At 58.3% G+C, this 15,878-nt stretch overlaps 1 protein-coding gene across 1 annotated transcript; it reads right to left on the bottom strand.

Moving 5' to 3' along the window:
* Nucleotides 1–847: 847 nt before the first annotated feature.
* ETV5 (ETS variant transcription factor 5) lies at nucleotides 848–14,583 on the bottom strand. Its single transcript, XM_056358962.1, has 13 exons — nucleotides 14,470–14,583; nucleotides 13,839–13,975; nucleotides 13,615–13,702; nucleotides 13,417–13,464; nucleotides 13,255–13,305; nucleotides 8,036–8,165; nucleotides 7,637–7,894; nucleotides 5,603–5,862; nucleotides 4,804–4,863; nucleotides 4,257–4,325; nucleotides 3,709–3,878; nucleotides 2,799–2,900; nucleotides 848–2,615 (listed from the first exon to the last, which is right to left on the bottom strand). Exons 2-13 carry the CDS (start codon nucleotides 13,881–13,883, stop codon nucleotides 2,394–2,396), a joined length of 1,503 nt encoding a protein of 500 aa, XP_056214937.1. The 5' UTR covers nucleotides 13,884–13,975; nucleotides 14,470–14,583; the 3' UTR covers nucleotides 848–2,393.
* Between the last annotated feature and the right edge of the window lie 1,295 nt (nucleotides 14,584–15,878).

Below are 15,878 nucleotides of genomic sequence, written 5' to 3'. Positions count from 1 at the left end.
GATGAAAGAAGAGCAGCTTAAGGACCTATTAGCAACATGGCTGGTGGCCAGGTGTGGGTTGAGGTGAGGTGCAGTATATAAAGAGCATCACAGCACATAAGAACCTTCCATCTCTCCACTGTCATGTCTAGGGAGGGAGTTTGCCTGGGCTGTGAAAACAGCCTGCAAGAGAAGAGCTGCCAGTGTCTCCAGCAGCATCATGCCACCACCCAGCAGAGGGATGGGGCTGGGAGCCCATGGCCACCCAGCTCAACCTGCTTTGACTAACTAAAATAGAGGCCATCGTGACCAGGCAATTCTAATTTCTGCAGCCTGTGAGGGGAAACACAGACCCTTCAGCAGTCAAGTCCTTGTGGAGCAGCCCTTGCCCTATACCCACCTCCTTCAGTCTTTCGCAGACCTTGCTGCCCCATGGAGATATTTCCCAGCCTAGAAATGGGGCCAGTGAATGCTGGAGGACTACTGCCAGGTGTTCCTGAAGGGGCTTTCCTCTCTGGGTGACAACACTGAGGGGTCCCCACCAGCTTTAGCCCTGCTTGATGGCAGGAGCTTGGGTTTCCAGGGGAGAGCAAAGCAGACAAAAGGCAGCCAGATCCGCTAGCTGAGAAACCCTCGGGAAGAGGCAATATTAAATCATGGCACCATTTCAAACGGATCGTCTCACCAGATTGGCTTTGTGAAAGCCATAGCAGCATCCAGATGCAGGAGCAACAGCCCCAAGCCTGGGGAGAGGGCAGCCCTGCCCTGGTGACCCAGACCCCTACCTGGTCCCAGCTCCTACAAAGGACACATGGCTGCCTCCCAGCCCAGGCCACGGCCCCTGGCGCAGGCAAAGCAGAGGCCCAGGGAGGAACAGAAAGCAAGATCCTTTATTGTACACAGTACAGAATGTAATGCAGCTTTGCAGGAGATACATAGCCCTGCTCGAGTAAAGGTTATTTCGAATCAGTCCTCAGATTAACCCCTTCTGCACTGTAGACCTGCCACACTGAGCAAATGGTTAAAACCCTGTCCCCAGGGCTGGGCTCCCGCAACCAAACGCTCCCCACAGGTACAGGCCACGGCAGCCACCATGGCAAAAGCAACCGAGTCTACCCAGAGTTAATCTTCATACTTCCCCAAAAAAAAGAATTAATCAGTCAAAAAAAAAAAAAAAAAGATTCAACCAAAGCTAACTAAGAGAAAAAAAAAAATTCCTATACAGCATTTACAACAAAAACATGTAGCCAGTGGAAGTAGGGGGATAGGCAGATATGGATATACGAGTGGTGAAGGAGTGGTAAGAGGTGCAGCAGGGTACCCAGGAGAGGGGTGAGGGACCCCACCCTCCCTGCCCACCACAGCCTTACAGCCCAGCTCCGAGGCCGTGCCAAGCAAGGGGAGAGCGCAGCTGAGCTGGCACCGGTATTCAGCCCCAGCTCCCCCAGGAAAGAGGACTCAAGCAGTGAAATGGAGTGGACCAGATACTTCAGCAACCATCCCAGGGAGCTGCAGGCACCAAGGGCTCCCCCCACAAGCATGCTAGGAGGAGAGCCGGAGGGGGGCATCCTCAGGGGCTCTGGGAACAGCAGCCAGTCTGCAAAAAATAGCTTTACCTTAAAATACAAAAAATCTACAAAAATCAGTTTAGAAACTTTTTTTTTTCTCCTGCTAAAACATCAAAAAAAAAAAAAAAGAAAAAAAAAAGGAGGGAGATAGTGTCAGGGTCTCCCCTCCCTTGAAATGCAACCCATGGCCCACAGCCAGAGCTGAGGAGTAAGAGGGGCACAGAGAGGACCTTGAGGGGCTAGGAAAGCATTATTTCAGGTTATATCACGAGAGTGGGGCAGGGAGGAGAGGGTCAGGAAGAAGGCAGAAGGCTCCTCGGGGTTGGGGTAGGGTGCTGCGCACATCAGCCCCGGGGTGCTGGCCCAGGTGGCTCCCCTGCATCCCTCCTCTGTGCAAATCAAAGCCCTTTCCACCACACAAGGCAGCTACGCGGATTGTGCTTGATGCAAAGCAGATTGTCGTGACAACTGGCTAGGCAGCCATGCTGGCTCAGCCCAGTCCCGGGGCGCTGCTGGAGCCATCAGTCCCCGCGGTGCTTGCGAGGAACGGGGCCTAGGTCAGAGACTGCGTCTTTAGCTCCCGTCACCCCAAAACATCATGCTGATGCTTGGCAGGAGGTGCCAGCGACAGACAGTTCTACGCACTAGCCCTTGGACAGTAAGGGTGGGAATTCAGCAGTGGCACACACGGGGCATTTTAGATTCCTCCAATTTGTGTGCACGCGCATGTGGTTTGTTGGTTTGTTTTGTTTTTTTTCCTCGTGAACAGCAACAAGTATTTTTTTAGAAAACCGTATTTGCCCAACATAGATGCGCTAGTGCTCGTGGCTCTGCCAGCTGGCCGAGTCAGTAAGCGAAGCCCTCCGCGTAGGGAAGGCTGCTGCAGGGATCCATCTCCAGGAGGTATGCTGGGCTGTCCTCGAAGTGCGTCAGTGGCACTGTCTCCTCCTCGGGCACCGGGCAGTCTGGCTCCGTCTTCAGGAAAGGGCGCTGGTTGTCGGGGTAGGCCATGGAAAAGAGGGCATCAGGGTCGCAGACAAACTTATAGACGTACCGCTCACCAGCCACCTGCGAGGAGGAGGAGGGCATGAGAGGTGCCTTGCACCTTCCCCCCTGCCCAGGGAATAACACACACAGCGTGACTGACACTGGACCTAGCCCCCACTCCTCCTGTGCCCCAGAATGTTGGGGTGACAGCAGAGGATGGTGACACCCTCGGCTCCCCTTCCCCATGGCAATGGGGTCACTCGCCTTCTGCATGATGCCCTTCTCATAGTAGTAGCGCAGGGAGCGGCTGAGCTTGTCGTAGTTCATGGCTGGTCGGTTCTTCTGGATGCCCCAGCGCCGTGCTACCTGTGGGGAGAGAGGCAGCACCATAAAGGCTCCAGCCAGGGCTTGGACCTGGATCCTTGAGGGAAATCACAACTGAAACATGGGGTAGGGGCTTGTTTCTGGGGGCTGGAGCAGACAGAGGTGAAAATGTCACCACAGTCCCAGAGCAGTTCCCCGCCTGCTGTGACAAAGCTCCAGCTCCAAGCGCTGGCTGCCACAATGCTGCCGCTGCCAAACCGGGGGATGAATCAAAAGACATTTGATTAGGGGAGCCTGCCAAAAAAGACACTTCAAAAAACCACAATTTCCATGCACTGCATAAGAGATATTATGGGTAATTACCCACAATGCGCAGCTCAGCACTACAGCTGCTTTCAATTACTGCCCAAACAGCTCCTTCCTCTGTGTCAGCCTCCTGCAGAGCTGCAGGGCTCGGGCACAGCACCGCGCCGGCACAGAGCTGCCACCAGGGACCCAGGGCAAAGGATCGGAGCCGTCTGGGAGGGACACAGCCACGGCTGAGCAGCAGGTCTCAGCAAGACATCCGAGGCATACAGAGGCCGGTGGCCCCCGACACCTCCAGAAGCAAAGCACGTGTCGTGCCAAGAGGCAGCAGAGGAGATTAAAGGCAAATTTATACAGCTGCTGAGCGTGGATGAGTGGCTGGCTTTTCCCTTTTGCCTTCAAAAGCTGCCCCTGTGTCTCACTTCAAATGAGCATGAGCTGCTGTGTTGTGTGGGAAGGGTCTTCCCGCACCCTGCGCCCCAGGCTCACCCCCAGCCACTCCAGGGCTGCAGCCCCAGCCCCAGCACGCCAGATGCCCCTGTACCTCTTCAGGCTCGATCAGCTTGAACTCCATGCCCCGGCCAGTCCAGGCGATGAAGTGGGCATTGGCGGGGTCGTCCAGGAGGGTGACCAGAAACTGCCAGAGTTGCAAGGATCCACGCCGCTGGTATGGAGGGCCCTCGCGGTACAGGGTGGGCTCCTGCTTCACTTTACCTGCCCGCACCGAGACACAGCTGACTAATCGCCCTGGCTCTGCCCCTCTCCCAGGCTGTGCCATCCATCAGGGGACATGGACGGCAATATTGGGTTCACCCCTGTGTGGGACGCCCCCGTGCAGAATCAGGCCACAGGGCTGGAGAGTGGAGGGGTGGTAGGGATGGTGCTGCATGCAGGCAAGGCACAGGGTGGGTGGCAGGGACAGGGCTGGAGAGTGATGCCAAGCAGCTACATGGGACAATGCCCTGCAGCTCTCAAGAGCAGCATGCCAGCACAGCATGGCCTTAAAAGCCAACTGCTGCAGAGCCTGGCCCCAGACCTCCCTTCCATGAGCCCTGGTCACCCCCCAGGCCTCCTCTGGGGGTGAATTCTTACCCTCCAGCCTCTCTGGTACCACGCATGTGTCATCAAAATACAATCGTGTGTCCTTTTCATATGAAAATCCTAGGGAGGAAGAAGATTTTTTGTGAGCACAGGGCCCCTCCACCACCCCAGCCAGACCCCAGAAAAACCCTGGCTCGGCCCAGTCCAGCACCAGGACCCCATCCCCCAGTGCCATGAGCAGACTCATCCCCAGCTATCTCAGTGGCATTGCACTGGCTTGCCAGGTGAATGCCATGCAGCTCTGGCACCCTCTCACCCTGGGGAGATGGGGGAACCAAAACTCTCAGCAGCTACATTGGCCATGTTGTCCCAGCTTATGCAACGCAGTGCTGCACACTCGCGGGGGCCGGTGGCTGCATGGCACAGGCCCTATTTTTAGCAGCAGCGCGGGTGCTGCTCGCGTGTGGGCCCTCACAGACGTTTTCAGGGTGCCCAGCAGCTCTGCCAGCCACGAGGGGGGTCTGCCTACCCTGAGAGAGGGATGGGATGGGACACACCAGGGATGCCCATGAGCGGGAGGAGGCTGGGGCACACTCACCGTCATGGCTGCTGGGGAAGACACCCCCTCGCAGGTACGAGGACTGACAGTTAGGCACTTCTGTGAGGGACATGAAGGTGGCATTAAGGACATGCATCCTGTGGGTCCCAACAAGCACTCAGCAGCATCTTCCCATCCCTCAGCACATCCTACAGCCAAGTCCAGGCATCTCCCCCTGAACTACCACACCCACCCCCAGCCCCTACCCCCTAAGTTTTGGGGAAAACCAGTACAAATTTGGGAGGGCAGAAGCACTGGAATGAGCACTGGCAGAAAGGTGTAAGTCAGCTCAGGTTTTCACTATGTTATTCTGGCCCTCCAGAAAGGGAGGCATCGCTGCGCCTCCCCTGCCATCTGCTCAGCTGTGCCACCCTCCATCCCGAGGTCAGGGTATTTTTAGGTCCTAAGGCGATTAGAGGATTTTTCCGTGATGCTGGTGGGGTCCAGCAGCCAGAAATCACAGCTGGTTCCAGGCCAGGGCTCCAGGGGGACCCGCCGGGTACTGCAGGGCACCCCAGCCTGCGGCTATGGCACAGACCACGCCACGCAGCATCTGGTGAATGCCTGCTCTATCCCTCCTGCTTTGAAAAAGGAAGGGGGGCAGTGAAACCAGGAGAAGCAGCAGCCTGGCGCTGCAGAAGCCCTGGGGTGATGCGGCACCTGCTGCCCGAGGCTCAACCCTGTGCCTGCCACGCTGTCTGTGAGCTGCAGATGGCAGAGATGGCCCTGCTACCCCGGCTGCTGCTGATGTAACCCGCACCGCCCCCGGGCATCCAGCTGCCCCCCAGCTCGTACCCACCTGAGTCAATGCAGTAGTCCCGGGGCTCCTGCTTGATGCCCACAGGGGGCTGGAAGCCGTGGCCAGGGGGGCCAGGCAGGCCGGGGCCACCGTGCTCATAGAGCGGATCATGGTACTCCTGCTTGAATCCCTGAGGGGGGCAGGGGGCAGCAGGGCCAAGGGGCTCTGACAGCTGCCGGTGGTAGACGGGGCGGCTGTCCCCTGGGACCCCAGACTGTGGTGGGAAGGGGTGGCAGGGCTCAGACAGCTGCCTCTGAAACCTGGAGGGAAGAGGGACACAGCATGAGCAAGGGGTGGTGAGGTCAGCCCTGCCAGCATGCTGCCACCCCAGACCAGGACCCTGATGCTCATTCGGTGCCCTCAGCCCAGGGTGGTTTTGGGTGGCATTGTGTCCCACCCGCAGCAGGCTAGGACAGTTCCTCAGGAGCATGACCACCACGAGGAGTTGTCCCATGGGGACCGAGTGGGCTGCAAGAGAGCCCTGGCCCCCTCCAAGCACTGGAGACCCCCTGCCAGAGAAGCAGGACAGCACGTGGGTCACCACGGTAAAGTGCTGTGCACCTCAGGTGATGGCAGCGTGGTGCTGCAGTGGGGATATCTGGATAGGAGTGGGAACAGGATACAAACCCCAGCCCACGACAGTAATATCTCTGTAAACCTGTAAAATCTCCCCCCGGTGTGGTGGGCAGAGCTGTGGGGCCTGGGGAATGATGCACCCAGGCAGGCGCTTACGCAAACCAAATCTGCTCCGCAGCTCCAGCCGGCCACTAATCCGCCTGTGCAGCTGGGATTAAACCTTGAACTCTGTGGCAGGGAGCACTATTTTTGGCTCTGGGGTGCTGCCACCACCGGCTTGAGTCCCAGCATGGTCTCTGCTGGTGGCAGTGGACAAAGGACTATCTCGAGGGGGTGCTGCCGCATCCCCTCGTCCTCCAGCACCTTGAAAGGCGATCTCTGATCTCCGCACCTGGCTCCTCTCAGCGAGCCATACACCATTTGGCTTTGTAACTGGAGCCCTCCCAGCTGCCGGGCTGGGATTACTCCATTTCCGAGCCGTGTCCCTCTGCCCTTCCTGAGTGAAACCCAAGCCCCACGCTGGCATGGCGCTTCCCAAGGGGTCACGGCCAGCCCCCCACATAGCTTGAAGGTTGCCTGGAGCAGTGCCCTGCTTTGCTGGGGAGGGATGCTTGCCCACTGCGGGCACATCACAAGAGATTCCACGGCCCAGCTGTATGGCTTTGTTGGGCTGCCACGTCCGGCCCCGTGCCCATAGGGGACACACAGGCAGCCGTCACCACAAAGGGAATCCAGGAGGCCACAAGCAAAGCTGGAGGTCGACTGCAACCTGTGCCATGCCACCTACGGATAACATGGGCAAGCCTGGGGTGAGGGAGAGGACCGGCAAAGCCTCTAGGGACACAGGGGTGATGGGAGATGAAACCACAACTTTGAGAGGAAGCAGGGAGCAGGGTCTCTCCCTCCACAGCCCCAAAAATCACAGGGATGTCATGTGATGCACAGAGGAGCCAAGGAGCAACCCTCAGCCCAAGGGTGCTCGGGGGCAGGACAGGGATGCTTGCAGCTCCCCAGCCCAGCAGGGCTCAGCTTGGATGGCAGAGCTGCAGCAGGTGGAAGAGAAAAGAGCAGGAGACCTGACTCAGCACCATCACCCGTTGCCACAGGGATGGATGCAGGCGGCAGCCTCTGCCTCCCTCGCCTTTCTCAAGGTGGAGGCAAAGGTTCTGCCTGGTGTCCCTGGGGCTGGGAAGAACGGGTCCGCATTAGGAGGCAGCCGCCTTATGGGGGGAAAAAGCCATGAGATCTCAGTGGGAAGCAGAAATTTTGCCACACTGGTTTACAGGGGATCCCAGGCAGCAATGCCTGGCCCAAAGTCTGCAACCGCAGCATGGGGACAAAGGGACGGACATCCCTCCTCCTTCCCCATGCTGAGGCCACCTATCCATTTCAAGAGGGCGAAAGTCTCCATAAACACCCGCAAGTCACCAGTGCTCGCTTGGGCAGGGGAAGCCTTACCTGTGCTCGGTGGGGTATTGGTTTTCAGACATCATCTTTGGCATGTGCATGGGTGGGTGAGGCGGCCGTGGCACGGCGAAGGTCTGCTGCCTCTGCTCCTGCAGCGGGTGCGGGGCAGGGGCCGCCGCCACCCCATGGGCAGCTGCCTGCACAGCTGAGGCCGGCGGCGGCAGGGCCGATCCCTGGTGCGCAGGAGACACTGGCGTGGCGGGCGGTGTTAATGGCTTGAACCCGGCAGGGGGCTTCCTGTCATAGGCACTGTGGAGGGAAAAGGGGCCGGGGGCTGATGGTGACGCTACCAAGGACATCTCTGTGTGGCAGAGCGACAGACAAGCAAGACTAGTCCCCACACTGCAACCCAAGGGGTCTGAAGGCAGCAGCCACTCCCATGCTACCTACCAGCAGTTGTAGAGGCACTTGTCCCCATAGCCAGCACAGAGGGCCTGCTCGTGGCTGCAGGACGACAGCTCCGAGGAAGGGCTGTGCAGCTCCCGCTTGATCTTTGCCGGAGGTGGAGCATGCAGGACCACTGCAACAAGACAGAGGAGCATACAGGCTCACCCACACAGGAGGTGTGTGTGGGGGGGTGCTGACCCCTGGGGAGCTTGGTGTGCTTGGGTGCTCTTGGCTTCGGAATCAGGTGCTGAATTACCCCCCTGGGAACATCAGGCAACCAACCCATGGCAGGATGGTGCCCAAGCAGACCCTGACATGCTGGTGGACAAGCTGGAGTGGCAGGGTGACTTCTGCAGGGCTGGGCAGGGCTGGGACAGTCCCACTGGCCCAAGACATTGCTCACGGAGGGGGAGATGTTTCCCACTGGGATCCAAGAGGGGAACAGGCAGCTTGACAACAGCCATGGATGAGACACATGCCCAGGCTGGGCCAAAAGCCCCTCAATGAGGTGAGATGAGCCCAGGCATCACAGGCAGAGGAACGAGGGGTCTTGACAGCCTGGAGCTCTGAGAGCTTGCAAGCAGGACACAGTGACCCACTCGCCCTCACAGGAACATACCCAGTTCCCGATTAGCTGGCCAGAGAGTCAGCAAGCAGCTAGATGGGATCCACCTTCCCCCAGCCAAAGTAATCCAAGAGGACCCAGTCCCAGGGTCTCACAATCGTATGAGTTCAAGTGCCAAAGGTCCCACTAAAACCAAACTCTTCCCAGCCCCCTGCAAGCCCACTCACTATATATAATTCTAAACCTAGTAATATATACTTAACCTAATTAATTTCTAAAAGCAGGTGCTCTAGGAAAGGGAAAGCGCCTCAAAGATCTTTACCTAAATAGTGCCTGCAGAGGAGAGCCAAGACTAATCGGAAGTGGAATATTAGCTTCATGCAAAGCCTAAACACAGTGGAGAGGAGCAAATAGCTCCAGGACAACTGTTCACAGCTTGCCAGGTAATTAGCTGCTCCCCTAATTTGTCAAAACCTTTAAAGAGCTGCTGACTCCCCTCTCTACCAGTGCCCCTTCCCCACCCCCCACCCCCGGCAAGGGCCCAGCACAGCTGGTACCAAGGGCATACCCCCCCCGGAAGATCTGAAACACAAAGCCCAGCGCTGAGCCAGCACAGCCCCTCACACGCCTTCCACCCGCTCCCAAGCCGGATTTATCCCCCTCCTCCTTCCCCCCACGGCGAGGTTGTGCCACTCTCAGCATTTCTAGCCTTAACGGGGGGCCGGCGCAGCGGCGGCAAAGCCCGGGCGCCCCACGAGCCACGGGAAAGCAAAGGGGAACTGGCTTTGGAAGGGTTCCAGCTGCCTATCGCGAGCATGTTTCTCCCTAACAGGCTCCGTGTTGTTGGAGCGGGTTGTTTTTCCGCCAGTCGTACAATGGGGTCTGGTTATTCATTGGAAAAAAAAAAAAAAAGAAAGAAAAAAAAAAGTCTCCGAGCGGGCACCACCCTCCATTCACAAACAGTTTGGAGCGCTCCATTCATGTGGCTGGGGGCGGGGGGGGGGGGGGAAATTCCCCAGAGCTTAGAGCTGCCATTCAAGAAAAGGGAAACAAGCCTTAAGATCCTAACTGAGACCAGCTGGCCAAGCCCAGACTTAGTGCAACGTTTGGATTCCTTACACAAACACCACGGGGCTGGCCGGCGCTGCTGGGCAAGATGCGCTCACGCCGCCAAGCTCGTGGGCCAGAGCGCCCGGTGGCGGGAGCCAAGGGGGCACAGAGGCCGGTGGCTCTGGGGAGGAAGGAGCTGGCTTGGGACCCCAGCAGCGAGCAGCCAGGCAGGGAGAGCGGGGAAGGTGGCAGGAGGGTTCCTGGGGAAGGAGATGCCCTGCCTCAACACCCAGTGCCTCTAAGGCACACTGGGTGCACAAGCACTTTTAACCTTTCCGGTCCTGTGCTCAGCACCATAATTAAAGGCTAAAAAAAAAATAAATATGTACAAATAGGCAGGGGAACAGCTTAACTATAGACGGGGCCAGAGAACACGCCTCGGCACACCCACACCAGGACTGAGCCACAGGAGCAGCAAGAGCAACTGATGGTGCCCAACAACCCCTCTCTGGGCTGCTTTAGCGCCCAGGGACAGAAGGGCCCTGGGGAGACCAGGCAAGGGGACCAGCCATGTGTGCTTGGCAACCAAGGCAGCATAACTGGGAGGGGAAGATGGGGGGGAGGTGGTGTGCTGTTCAGGCATACACCCTCAGTGCCATACCACCAGCCAAGGTGGAGATGCCCAAAGCATCCATCTTCAGCCAAGAGGTCTCCCATGGGAAACGTGACACCTCAAAGCCATTCAGGGCCTTGAATTGCGAGTGAATCCTTGGTGGGGGACAGGGCAGGTTGCTCCCTCTTCAGAAGCCAAGCCTGGAAGAAGCTGGCTTTGCCAGCGGCACCCGCTGCCCAAGCCATGGGGAAGGCAACCCAACCACCATTTCAAGCCCAGCTACTGGCTGGGGACCTTGGCACCCGCTCAAGCCATCACCTGGGAGCTGAGCTCCGCGCCTGCCCCTCCATCCCCCAGCATTACAGGACGCACCCAAGGTCACACCAGGAGAAGAGCCAGAAATAGAAGCCAGGCTCTTGCTTTCCTTTGTTTAAACAAACCTTCCTTAGAAACAAACCTCCTGCTCTCATTTTGGCGTGCAAGAAACCCCACTCGTGCACTGCCCATGGCTTTAGCCACACGCCACCTGTGCAGGGGGCCACAAGTCCCCTGGGAGCAAACCCCTGCAAAAGGCAAAGCCTCTCACAGCACTTGATCTCCCCATCGCTTCCCAGTCATTTAAACAACGGATCAAGATACAACTTTGTACATATACCCTCTCCCCTAGGACAGCACCACAGGCAAACCCACACCTATGCCCGGCCAAGCAACATGGCACGCTGGGCAGCAGGGTGAGCTCTGCAGGAGTCACCCGCAGCCTCCTCACCTTCCCAAGAGGACCTGCCACTTCTTCGGGTAGCTTATAAGCGCCAAATCTGGTGCTCTTGCAGCTCGGTCCAGGGTGCAGAGAACAACACATCCCTTATTCAGAGAAGCCCTGCTTTCTCCATCCCTCCAGCGGGACTTCCTCCCCAACACCACGACCCACCGCACTCTGGTGTGTTACAGCATTTTGCTGCCAAGCCCCAACTTTAAGCCCACGTCTGCCAGGGACCTCAGCTACAGAATCGGGCACAGTGAGCAGGCAGCAACTGAGCTGCGGGCAGCTGCCATGCAATGAGGGTTTTTTAGCAAGGTAAGAATGATGCTGTGTTCCCGAGCATCTCCAACACTCAACATGGCAGCATTCCCCATGACAACAGGGTCAAAACTGAGCCTGATCTGTCCCTTTTTGCTGCTGTGCTGAGGAAGCTTGGCCCTGGGTATGCCAGGACCACGGGGCAGGAGATAGAGCTGGTTTGCCTGGAATAAAAGAAAGCAGCAGCTTCCTCAGGGAAAGGGCACAGAGCTACACAACTGCAGGAATGGTCCAACGCATGCCTGCAAACATCCATATGGACCTGCGAAGGATTTACCTCCCCGTGGGAGCTAACGGACACTGAACCCCGATGTGGCCCCCCCAGCCCAGGAAAGAAGCATGTCCCTGCTAGCCAAAGGCAGGTGCAGGGGGGAGGCTGTGCCAGATTCATCCCTCTCTTCTTACACCACACATGGTTCGGGACCAGAGGGAAATGAGAAGATTGGGTCAGAAAGCTGTAAGCTAGACTCTCTCCCGTGCTGGTATGGAAGAGCCGGGCTCCCTGCTCCCCTCACCGCAGTCTGAGCCCCACCCCAGCTGGCACAGCCCCTTCCACAGCAGCAAGGGAAACCTTTCCTTTCTTTCCCCTGGAAAGTTAAGGAAGGTTATTACAGCAGGGTGTCATGCAGGGAGATCTCCTTTCAAGTGACAAAGTTGTTTCAATGCCAGGTTTGCAGAGGCTGAGCAAGTCAGGAGAACATTTTAAGAGTCTAAACCAAATGCTCCCCCCGCCCCCCACACCCCCTGCCCTTTTCCTGGATCACCCAGAAAAGTTTGTCTCTTCTCTCTGAGCTCTTCAGGTTACAAGGAAACAAGAGACTGCCAAAAGGCGCTGGAAACAGCTTTAGCTCTAAGAGCCACCCTCCCACACATGCTGCAGTTTTTACCGCTCCAAGCGAGAGCTGCTGGGCTGCGCTAGGATGTCAACAGCCAGTTGCGTTTCTGACTCTGGGCTCGCCTTTTATCTCAGGGGAGACAAGGAAAAAAGCGCATCTGAAACTTGGGCTGTCTGGAACAGTTTAATGGCAAGCTTCCCACTCAAGTAATCAAAGAGCAATAATTAACATGCATTTACTGTAGGAGAAGATACCCTGCTGCATGCTGTGACAAAGCTGGAATGAAAAATCTGTTCGACTGCAGGCTAAATTTGATTTACCTTAAGTCCTGTAGCTGTCTGGCTCAGCAGCAAAACCCAGCCACCAACACCAAGCTACTACTTCTGTTTGCCAGGTAACGACTTAAAACATCCTGAATGCCTCCCCCGTCCCCCCTTGTCCTCCAACCAAGCCCTCAGTGCCCCAGAGCATGAGCACCACGCGCCATTCACCAGCCCCTGCCCTCACTAACACATCCTGCAATGGACCGCGGCGCAGAACCAACTCTCGCTCTTATGCAACTCAAGAGGGACTGCATTTTCACTGGCCTCCTTTTAAACACGCTGCCTTGCCAGTGATTAATGCTGCTTAAAGCGGCTCAAGTTTCACCACTCAGGTCCGCTCTTGCCAACAGCGCTGGGCCTGGACTGTAAAAAGCTCCAGAAACTGCAGAGATTGTGGCTAACCAAGGAGCCCAGCACGGGCTCTCGCTTCCACTTGAAAAGGAAAAGGAGCATTTATAAGCAAATCAACATTACTATGAACAAGCAGCGAGTCTCAGAGGAGCCCAGAGATCAGTTAGAGAATTTCCATGCATTTGGCTATGATTTTCCCCACTTACAAAAGACAGGGCATTGCAAGTTTCATCTCGATGAACCCGAACCACACGTGCTTTCTCCCAAAAGTCTGCGATTTCATGGTTTCAGCCCCAGCAACAACTGCTTTCCCAAGGAAGCAGCTCCAAACTCAGCTCAAGGTTTTGCACAGGCACCCAAACATTTCCCCTGCCCTAGAGAACGAAAACCCAAAACAATCACTTACAGTTGTCAGACTGGAAATCTGGGACAAATTGTTCATCATCAGGGACCTGAGCTAAAAAAGAAAAAAACAAACAAAATAAGTGGGTTTATGGCATTTTCTGTTCTCAAAAAAAAATGCTCACAGAGCCATTTTACATGGCAAAAGGCAGAGGTGAAGACTTGCCTTCAGCTAGCCAGGCCTCTTGAAGCTGGCTGAGATCCTGGAAGAGCTCTGGAACAGAGTGAAAGACTTATGCGCTCCATGGAAGAATAAATAACACTGCCATTATTCGCAGGGTTATTTCTAAACTGATAAACAGAAGAAGAGCAGTCTCACAGGGTCGCAGCGAGGCCACAGCCACTCGGGCCAGCCCTGCCTTACCTTCGGAGTCGTGGGCCAGGTCAGTCTCCAAGAATTTCCTTTTCCTATCGGACCCCGGCCGGCCTCGGCCCTCCTCTGTGCAGGCCTTCTGCAACGGGCAGGGCACAGCAGCCCGTGAGGGTGGCAGCCTCCGGGGATGGGGATGGGGGTGTCCCCACAGCTGGGGGATGGGTGGGGGGTGCCCAACAGGGTGGGGGCGGGGGGGGAGCACAGAGCAAACTTACCCCGGGGCCCATAAAGGGAACCTGCTGGTCGTAGAAGCCGTCCATGGTGCGGGGAAGGCGGGCAGTGCCCCCGGCCCGCTCAGCATCGACGCCGGCCCGGGAAGAGGGGTCCGGCCCGGGTCCCGGCAGGTGCGCGGCTGGCGGGGAGATGGGGGTCAGGATCGGGCCCCGGCCCCTGCCGCCCCCGGGGCTGGCTCGGTGCGGGTGCGGGGCCGCCGCGCCTCCCCGGGGAGCCGGCCCACTCCTGCCGTGGCGGGTCGCAGCCCCCCGGCTCGTGATGTCACCCAATTTCTATAGAAACGGCCGTGACATCACGCGCCGGGGGAGCGGGGCCGGGGCCGGCACCACGCACGCTTCGCCTCGCTCCCCCCGCCCCTGCCGGTGCTCTGCGCTGCAGGGCCGCGCCGCAGCCAGCCCCGTTCCCACGCCGCCCCGCGCGCCCCATTCATAAACTCCGCCCCCCTCCCCTCCCCCTCGCGCGCCCCCCCCTCCCCCACCCCACCCCCCCCGCCATTCACACCGCGCGGCCCGCGCCATTCATAAACACCGCCCCCGCCCCTGGCTGCGGCTGCGGCCGCGCCCCGCCGCCGGGCCCTGCCGCCGGGCCCCGCTATGCCAGGCCCTGCCGTACCCGGCCGGGGCGCCGCGGGCTCCGCCGCCGCGGGGCTCCGCCGAAGCCGGGGCCGGGTAAGGCGCTGCTCCGCGCCCGGGCACCGCGCTGCTGCTCTGCTCCGGCCCACAGCCCCCAGCCAGCGGCCTCCGCCGCGCCCCGCCCCGCGCGCTTGTTTACCCTCGGCGCCCGCCAATGGGGAGCCGCCGTTCGGCTGCCCGCGCCGTCGGATTGGCTGCGGTGCCGCTGCGTGCCCGCCCGTGCGCCGCTCCGCCGAGCACCATTGAGGCAGGCCGGGTGGGCGGGGGTGGAGACGGCCAATGGGCGCAAAGTGATTTGCATGACTCCGGCGAGAACGTTTTTCATTCATAAAAAAATAGAAGGGGGAAGAGGCCGGCGGGTGGGGCTGGGGCCGCGCAGGATTTAAAGGAGCCACGGCCCTGCCCAGGGTAGGAGTCGGAGGTTTGGCGGGTGGCCTCGAGGGGTTGGGGGGACAGCCCAGGAGGCCGGCTCTGGCCTCACCCTGCACGCCGTGCCCAAGAACCTGCCGCACAGCAACCTCTGCGTGTGGGCTGGACCTGGGTCCTCTGCACAGGCTGTGGGGTCCCCTCTGCTTTCTTGGGAGGCGGTTTGACCCCAGCAAGGTGGCATCACACGGGTCTACCTGCGGGCACAGGGCTAACCCGTGCCTGATTGCGGCTTTGACAGCTCGTCCCCTGCAGGCACTCTGGAGCCAGGTTTGCCTTTGAGAAGGGTTCTTTGGAGGAGGCCATAGGAAAAATAGTTCCCACCTGCAGGAGCTTTGGGGCTGCCCTGGCCACGGATCCCCCTGAGCAGGTTTGCAGACCAAGCCCAAATAGTTCAGAGGATTGAAAACAAGTTTAGGACAGAGCTGTGCTGGTGGGTTCCTGCCAGGCCTCCTGCCCCAGTGTTGCTCTGTCAAGTGTCTCAGTTTCCCCATCTGTAACCGAAGGTGGTGACACCCACCATGGAGACCTGCCAGTGGCTGCTCATGGAGGAAGCAGCAGTTTGCACAGTATAAATGAACTGTGTGGAGGCTTCACGTTGTTGTGGAGTGAGAGTGGGAAATCACTGCTGGAGAAGGGAAAAACAAAGGATAGTGCTCAGCTGGCGTTAGGGATAGTTCTCAGCTTGGGAAGGACGGGAGCCTTCTGCTCAGATCCTGGGAAGATGCTCAGGGGTTAGGAAGCCTGTTGGTATGGGACTGCCCTGACCATTTTGAAATCCTCAGCATCGGGTCATGGGCTTGCATCTGTTGTCCTGGGAGAGCTGCCGAGTGTGTCTCCAGGCTGCTGCTGGGAAATTCTCTGTCAGTGCTGGGGTATTGATCAGCTCCCAGAGTCCTTCAGGGCCGTAACACCACCTGCTAGGGACGATGCTGGTAATGGCAGGTAGCTTGTCTCCCATCG

The sequence above is a fragment of the Falco biarmicus genome, chromosome 13 (assembly GCF_023638135.1).
Source record: "Falco biarmicus isolate bFalBia1 chromosome 13, bFalBia1.pri, whole genome shotgun sequence".
Classification (NCBI taxonomy): Eukaryota; Metazoa; Chordata; class Aves; order Falconiformes; family Falconidae; genus Falco; species Falco biarmicus.
Note: the sequence above shows the minus strand (reverse complement) of the source record. Positions and strands in the feature narration are given on the sequence as shown.

Bases quoted from the DNA above. Each gene is read 5' to 3' on its own strand.
- ETV5 (XM_056358962.1), bottom strand. From the start codon at position 13,883: ATGGACGGCTTCTACGACCAGCAGGTTCCCTTTATGGGCCCCGGG. The intron at 13,306-13,416 runs GCAAGTCTTCAC...TTTCTTTTTTAG, and splicing joins AGAGGCCTGGCTAGCTGAAG to CTCAGGTCCCTGATGATGAA. The intron at 2,616-2,798 runs GCGAGTGACCCC...TCCTCCTCGCAG, and splicing joins AGAAGGGCATCATGCAGAAG to GTGGCTGGTGAGCGGTACGT.